At 46.9% G+C, this 8,615-nt stretch overlaps 1 protein-coding gene across 1 annotated transcript; it reads left to right on the top strand.

The window, feature by feature from the left end:
• The first annotated feature begins 362 nt into the window (after positions 1–362).
• On the top strand, positions 363–1,289 carry LOC135197422 (basic proline-rich protein-like). The gene has a single exon (XM_064224493.1). The coding sequence runs from the start codon at positions 363–365 to the stop codon at positions 1,287–1,289; it is 927 nt and encodes a 308-aa protein (XP_064080563.1).
• Positions 1,290–8,615: the final 7,326 nt, after the last annotated feature.

The following is an 8,615-nucleotide window of genomic DNA, read 5'->3' as shown; positions in this document are numbered from 1 at the left end:
AGAGAGAGAGAGAGAGAGAGAGAGAGGGCATACATTCCATTTCCCAACAACTTGGAGAACAGTATTGCTCACCATTGTTAGGGTTCCATGCAGTAACTGTGTATGACTCAACAAACTCCTTGGCTGGAATTAGTAAGAAAAACATCTTGAAAATACTTCTTGGCAACATTTCTTATCAAGAAGCACTTTCAAAGCGTGGTGGGCCCCCAGAAATACTTGGAAATGTTCTGACTACTTGTGAGAAGTTCATTTGCAACTTGTACACAGCTGTCAAGAAGGCAGGCACTAAAGTGAACGATATCAGATACTGGATATTCTGCCAAAAGTAAAAACGCAATGAAGGGTTTCCTCCAACCACTGACATGTGGCGGGCCTTGCTTGCCCATCCCAGGACCCATGGCATTCCTCTCCCGCCCATCCTGGGAACCGTGGTGGGCCCCGCCCACCTGTTCCGGGACCCGTGCCGTACCCTGCCCGCCCGTCTAGGGTCCCGTGGCTGGCCCCCGCCTGCTCGTCCAAGGACCCGTGGTGGTCCCCCGCCCACCCATCCCAGGGCCTGTGGCGAACCCTGCCCGCCTGTCCTGGGACCCATAGCGGGCCTTTCCCGCCCCTCCCGGGACCTATGGTGGACCTCGCTTGCTCATCCCAGGACATGTGAAGGAGGCCTCACCCCGCCCATCCCGGGACACATGGTGGGCTCCTTGCCCATCCCAGGACACGTGGCGGCCTTGCCCGCCCATCCCGGGACCCGTAGGGGGCCTCACCACCCATCTTGGGACACATGGCGGGCCTCACCTTCCCGTACCGGGACATGTCACGGGCTCTGCCCGCCCATCCCGGGACCGTGGCGGACCTTGCCCAACCATCCAGGGACCCATGGCGGACCTTGCCTGCCCGTCCTGGGACACGTGGCAGGCCCATGCCTGCCTATCCCAAGATCCCATGGCAGACATCACCTGCCAGTCCTGGGACACGTGGCAGGCCCATGCCTGCCCATCCCAAGATCCCATGGCAGACATCACCTGCCCGTCCTGGGACACGTGGCAGGCCCATGCCTGCCCATCCCAAGATCCCATGGCAGACATCACTTGCCAGTCCTGGGACACGTGGCCCATCCCAGGACCCTTGATGGACCTCGCCCACCCATCCTGGGACAGGTGACAGACTTCGCCTGCCCATCCCAGGATACATGGTGGACCTCGCCTGTCCATCCCGGGACACGTGGCGGGCCTCGCTCGCCCGTCCTGGGACCTGTGGCGGACATCGCCCCCCTGTCCCAGGACCCGTAGCAGGCCTTTCCTGCCAGTCCCAGGACACATGGCAGGCCTCGCCCGCCCATCCCAGGACCCGTGGCGGACATCACCTGCCAGTCCCAGGACATGTCCCGGGACCCGCAGTGGGCCTTCCCTGCCTGTCCCGGGACACATGGCGGTCCTCTCCTGCCCGTCCCGGGACCCGTGGCGGACATCGCCCACCCGCCCCGGGACCCATTTCAGTCCTCTTTCGCCTGTCCCGGGACCCGTAGCGGGCCTTTATCACCCGTCCCAGGACCCATGGTGGACCTCTGCCCATCCCGGGACCCGTGGTGGACCTCACCCTCACATCCTGGCACATGTGGCAGACCTCGCCTGCCCATCCTGGTACCCGTGGCGGACTTCGCCCCATGTCTCGGGACCCGTAGCAGGCCTTTCCTGCCAGTCTTGGGACCTGTGGTGGACCTCACCTGCCCGTCCTGTGACATGTGAGGGGGGCTCAACCGTCCCATCCCAGGACACATGTTGGGCCCCTTGCCCATCCCAGGACACGTGGCAGCCTTGCCCGCCCATCATGGGACCTGTGGCAGGCCGCACCACCCGACCCAGGACACATGGTGGCCCTCACCTACCTGTCCCGGGACACATGGCAGACCTCACCCACCTGTCCTAGGACCCGTGGCAGACCTCGCTTGCCTGTCCTGGGACACGTGGCAGGCCTCGCCCGCCCATCCCAGGACCCGTGGCAGACATCACCTGCCAGTCCTAGGACATGTGGCAGGCCTCGCTCGCCCGTCCTGGGACCCGTGGTGGCCGTCGCCTGCCCATCCCAGGATATGTGGTGGACCTCGCCCGTCTATCCCAGGACATGTGGCGGGCCTCGCTCGCCCGTCCTGGTACCCTTGGCAGACATCGTCTGCGTGTCCCGGGACACGTGGCGGTCTTGCCCATCCATCCCGGGACCCTCCCCCGCCCCTCCTGAGACCTATGGCGGACCTCACCCACCTGTCCTAGGACCCGTGGCGTACCTCGCCTGCCTTTCCTGCAACACTTGGCCTGCCTGTCCCAGAACACGTGGCGTACGTCGCCTGCCTGTCCTGGGACACAAATGGGGCCCTTGCCCGCCCATCCCAGGGCCTGTGGCGGGCCTCACCGCCTGTCCCGGGACACATAGTGGGCCTCAGCTACCCTGCCCGGGACACGTGGCAGACCTCACCCACCCGTCCCGGGACATGTGGTGGTCCTTGCCCGCCTGTCCCGTGACCTGTAGCGGGCCTTTCTCGCCCGTCCGGGACCCATGGTGGACCTCGCCTGCCCATCCCAGGACCTGTGGTGGACCTCACCCTCCCATCCTGGGACACGTGGCAGACCTCCCCTGCCCATCCCAGGATACGTGGTGGACCTCGCCCGTCCATCCTGGGACCCGTGGCAGACTTCGCCCCCCTGTCCCGGGACCCGTAGCAGGTCTTTCCTGCCCGTCTTGGGACCCGTGGTGGACCTCACCTGCCCATCCTGGGACATGTGAGGGGGCTCACCCGTCCCGTCCCAGGACACATGGTGGGCCCATTGCCCGTCCCAGGACACGTGGCAGCCTTGCCCACCCATCATGGGACCCGTGGCGGGCTGCACCACCTGACCCGGGACACATGGCGGGCCTCGCCTGCCTGTCCCGGGACACGTGGCAGTCCTCACCCACCCATCCCAGGACCCGTGGCAGACCTCGCTTGCCTGTCCTGGGACACGTGGCAGGCCTCGCCCGCCCATCCCAGGACCTGTAGCGGACATCACCTGCCAGTCCCAGGACATGTGGCAGGCCTCGCCTGCCCGTCCCGGGACCCATGGTGGCCGTCGTCCGCCCATCCTGGGACACATGGCAGACCTCGCCTGCCCATCCCAGGATATGCCTTCCTCTCTGGCAACTCCAAGCGACGATTTTGTTCCTCTAGAAGCCATGTCAGCTCGTTCCTCCTGAGTTTTGCCGCCTGAACTTCACATTGTAGTCCTCACTTTTACTTCGAGAGGTCTTCCATGTCAAACTGCAGGCGCTGGAACATCAGCTCGGAGTCTTTCCTGTCGGATTCCCGCTTTTCAGTCGCGTCTTTTTGTTCCTGGATGAGCCTCGTCATCTCCGCCGCTTCTGCCGTCTTTAACTGCAGGTCTTTCTCCTTCTGTCGTATGAGTTTCTCGAGCCTCTCAAACAGGCAGTTTGCCTCTGCCAACTGTGCAATCACATTCCTTATCCTCTCACATAGGGCACCGTTTCTCTGCCCAATTTCCTTTGCGTTGTCCTTCAGCTGCTGATTTTCTTCTGTCATTTTGAGGATCTTGTCTTCCAGCTGCTGTTTCTCCCTCTTCCCGTGATCGTTCTCCCTTTTCAGAAACAACATTTCAGCTTCGAGCGAGTGGGCCCTGTCTTGCCAGGTCTGCTGTTACAACACCTCCTAAGTGATCTGGATCACACGAGTGCGTTCTTCCTTCCTCCTCCATCTGAATCTCTTCATGGTACTCGAGCCTCTGTTGCAGCTGAAGACTTGTCCTGTCCAAGTTCACCCGCTGTTCTCTCTGGCACTGGTCGCAAGTCCGCAATTCTCTCGTTCAGTTCCTTTTCCTTGGGCTCTCCAGCTTCATCAGCAGTCAGGAGAAACCTCACCAGCGAATAGGCAGCCACAGCAAACAAGATGACTATTCCTCCGTATTTCGAAAAACATCTGGACAACAACGTCCCAACAACAGCTGCTGCCAAGGCCAGGTAAGGCCACATTTTCTTCAAACTGGAATCCATATCTGAAGCCATACCCAGTTCATATACTCTCCTCTCTCTCTCTCTCTCTCTCTCTCTCTCTCTCTCTCTCTCTCTCTCTCTCTCTCTCTCTCTCTCTCTCTCTCTTTGTTTTTCCTTGATTTTCTATATTCCACGAGTGATATTGCGATTTATCTAAATATAGCAGTAAATATTCAGAAAAATGTTTAACTATGCCTTGTCTCTTGGTGTTATAAATCTCTCTCTCTCTCTCTCTCTCTCTCTCTCTCTCTCTCTCTCTCTCTCTCTCTCTCCTCTCTCACCATGTGGGATTTTATATTTTATCTTGCCTTTTAAAATAAATGTGAGGATTTTCCTTTATTTACTAACTACAGGTGGGTAATTGGAACGGTGGAAAAAATGGACATTTTTCTAAGGTAAGTTATATTTTTATTGAATTGTACAAGATAACTAATTAAAGGATACAATTCTAAACGAGAAATATATATATATATATATATATATATATATATATAATATATATATACGTATATAATTAACTACTCAACCATAACATTTTCAAAAACTATAGGTAAGTTTTAAGATTTTAAATTTATATCATATGGATACAAAGAAAAGATAAGACGAAATTTAATTATATTAAATTTTGTCCTATATAAAAAAGAAAATAAGATATAAAGGAGTACAATTTTATTAGAACATAACTTGCTTTCGTAAATTGAAATGCAATATAAAAACAAAGTAGAAAACCCAAACTATCCCATTTATATATATAGTTCGTAGAAAATGAGTTCGTTCAACCCACACATCAGGAAAGGTCTGATACCATAAATAGTCAGTATGGACCCTCTAGATCACTGCTAGGTAGATAACAGTCTCAAATTGTGGTGTCACTTATTCTCTACAGGCGAATTTATAAACCAATGTAAAATGTCGCTAAATCGACATTTCAAGGGATAGGGGAAATTTAGTTGGTCATATCTCGAGTTTCACACATGCTAGAGGGTTACTTAAGATATCAGAATGAAGGTTATAAAATGGTCTTTTACAATAGCAACACTTTAGAAACTTTCACCTTTTTTATATGGATTAAGAAACATTTTTTTCTTATTAAAAACACCAGATGGCTACAGTCGAGGATCATTTTTTTCTTTTAAACATTGTTTTATTTACATCTTGTCAGTTACTTTTCATGAGTTCTTTTTCTCAAACATTTTAATAATGCTTGGACTGAATAGTTAACAGAGAGGTCTATTATTAGTAACTGTAACACACTATATTCACTGTCTTTACTGCGTGACTCGAAGTCATTACACTGAAAATAATAACTTTCTAATAATGTACTACACCTGATCTTAAGGATCTTCCACCCTCAAATACACAGTTTATCATTTATGTTCCATTAAGCACTGTTTCAGATATTGAAATAGTGAGGTTTTACTGCTTCTTAAATATGAATTGCCAACTAAAAGAAGAAGAAGAAGAAAATAAAAACTAAATTTTTATTGGAGCTGACCCATTGTGGTTGCAAAATTTATAGTAGAGCAAACTGTTGTGCCAAGCGAAATGACTTAGGATGCACTGAAGCCTGCCAGTGCGTGGGCAACGAGGAGTGCCAAAATCAGATCTATTGGATTATGATGGAAATTAGCTGTAATTTTTGTTCAGCAGTAGGAGTGTTCATTTCTCTTTAAACGTCTCTTCAAATTGTATCATCATCTGTTTATCTTGATATATCTGTGGATTATTCTGCTAGATTTAATAATAACAGTTATGCATGCTGAAAGTTAGCCATTCTCTGCATTATGGTGTATTTTACCTAGATGATGTTATTTGATTTAGTTTTTATTTCTTCTTCTTCTTCTTTTAGTTGGCAATTCAGATGTAAGAAGCAGTAAGACCTCACTATTTCAGTGTCTGCTACAGTGCTTAATGGATCATAAATGATAAACTATGTATTTGAAGGTGGAAGATCCTTAAGATCAGGTGTAGTATACATTATTAGAAGGTATTATTCTCAGTGTAATGACTTCGAGTCATACAGTAAAGACAGTGAATATAGTGTGTTACAGTTACTAATAATAGATCTCTCTGTTAACTATTCAGTCTAAGCATTATTAAAATGTTTGAAAAAAAGAAATCATGAAATATAACTGATAAGATGTAAATAAAACAATGTTTAAAAGAAAAAAATGATCCTCGACTGTAGCCATCTGGTGTTTTTAATAAGAAAAAAATGTTTCTTAATCCATATAAAAAAGGTGAAAGTTTTTAAAATGTTGTTATTGTAAAAGACCATTTTATAACCTCCATTCTGATATCTTAAGTAACGCTCTGGCATGTGTGAAACTCGAGATATGACCAACTAAATTTCCCCTATCCTTGAAATGTCGATTTAGCGTCATTTTACATTGGTTTATAAATTCGCCTGTAGAGAATAAGTGACACCACAATTTGAGACTACTATCTACCTAGCAGTGATCTAGAGGGTCCATACTGACTACCTATAGTATCAGACCTTCTCTGTAGTGTGGGTTGAACGAACTCCTTAAATAAGGCCTCTATGAGATTTTGCTCCCGGTCGACAAGGATCTAAGGGTTGCACTCAAAAGTAGAAGTTAGAGGCTGGAGAGCAAGTGGAAGAAAGAAAGAAGGAACGGAGGTAGAAACAAGGCTAAAAAGGGGGAGCAGCTGGGCTGAAGGGACGCTGCAAGCATCATTTATTTAAATAATGTCTACAGTGCACCACGTGAGGTGCACTGACGACACTACTCCCATACGTGGAGGATCTTGCAGAGCTACTGAGATATCTGGTCAATGCCAGAGTTGTAAAAAAAAACCGAGATCGGGATTTTGATGAAGACTTTGTGAGAAAATTAATTTGAGACGACGCATGGAAGCATTTCTGGAACACACACACAGACACAACACACACACACACACACACACACAATTTCTCTTCTTTTCTTGGATTATTTTGTTGTGAATTTTTCTCTGTAAATATTTTTTAAGAGCCATAAATTTCTTGTTTGGGAATTCGTATCTCATAAACACTTACCTGTAATTATAAAAGAGATTGAACCGGTTTCCTGTGACCACGGGTGTTGATTTTCTTAGGGAGAGGTCAACATAGTCATTAACTGTGGGTTCGTCTTATTTATCCTTTCTAAATCCGTGTTCAACTCCCCCCCCCCCCCAACCGCCTTTTTCGTTTTTAAGACGTTGAAAAATGAAGTATAAAGTACCTCTTTTTGTTTTAAAGGAGATTTGAGTAGTTCAAAACAGTATAGTATGCAATTGCTTCCTGAATAAAGAACCCTCGTATGTAAATATATTCATCCCAGTTAAAAACAGATGATCTTTTCGAAGGTTTTGAACTTTAGGTACTCAAATCTCCTTTAAAACAAAAAGAGGTACTTTGTACTCCATTTTTCAACGTCGTAAAATATGCGCGCGTGTGTGTTATATATATTATATATTACCAAATGTATTACATTTATGAGTTTCATCTTTAGATGAAGAACAGCTGTCCTGGTCTAACCCAGTTACTGGATTAATTAGGGAGAACATAGAAACATTTACAAGAATTAGTTATGATCCTTAGTTTTATTTTAAAAATCTCCTTCGAACATTATATGAAGATTGGAATCACTGGTTTATTAACCCAGACTTGAATTGACATTAATATCATTGATTCTTACTAATGTACTATTGCAGGGGCAATCAGTCTTGTCTGATTTGACATCTTTTGTCAGTTCTAGCTGGATGTATCTGCTGATTTGTTCTGAACATGAATTCCTCTGTCGTTTTGACCCAAATGAATTGAATCACTTTTCGCACAAGGGATTTTATATGTAGTGATGCTGCTGTGTTAAGGGTAATTCCTTATAAGCCTGTTTTGTAACAGTGGTAAGTGAAAAGAGGAAATTCACACTGAATGTTTTTAACAGTGATTTGATGGTATCAAAGCTTGTGAAGTAAGGCAGGCAAAGGGCGTTCACAATTAATTCTTTCTTTATGTCGCTATCATTGTAAAATCTTCCAAAGGTTGATTGTAGCAGTTATCCAAAATTTGAGCTGCATAACATATGGCTCTACCATCTTTGCTAATGATCTGTTGTTCGTTATCCAGGAATTCAGGCGATATTTTGGACACCTGTTGCAATAACGCTACGGAGACATTTGAGGATACCGTGCTCTTGTACAGCTCGGTTTTGACTCAACAACATTGGCTAACTTTGCTCAGAATACACTGGTACGGTTGTAAACATGTTTAAATCTTTCCAGTTCTCAGGATATGCATTTAGATCTGTAGCCGGTTTGATGAGCGTCTATACCCATAGACTATATATATAAATATATATATATATATATATATATATATATATATATATGTATATATGTATATATATGTATCTGTTATATATATAATGAGACAGTAGCTTTTGCTTTACCTCAACTAAAAACCGCTTTAACTGGTATCAAATGTTAACAAAGGAACTCGAGAATGATAATATTCTTTGAGCGATGGCATACAAGAAAACAAGTAAACATTGAAAAAGGTCGGTAAGGTCTTCATGTCGGTAGCTCTTTGATTGGCT

Source organism: Macrobrachium nipponense, chromosome 21 (genome assembly GCF_015104395.2).
Source record: "Macrobrachium nipponense isolate FS-2020 chromosome 21, ASM1510439v2, whole genome shotgun sequence".
NCBI lineage: Eukaryota > Metazoa > Arthropoda > Malacostraca > Decapoda > Palaemonidae > Macrobrachium > Macrobrachium nipponense.
Note: the sequence above shows the minus strand (reverse complement) of the source record. Positions and strands in the feature narration are given on the sequence as shown.

Coding starts and splice junctions, on each gene's coding strand:
- LOC135197422 (XM_064224493.1), top strand. CDS start 363: ATGTGGCGGGCCTTGCTTGCCCATCCCAGGACCCATGGCATTCCTCTC.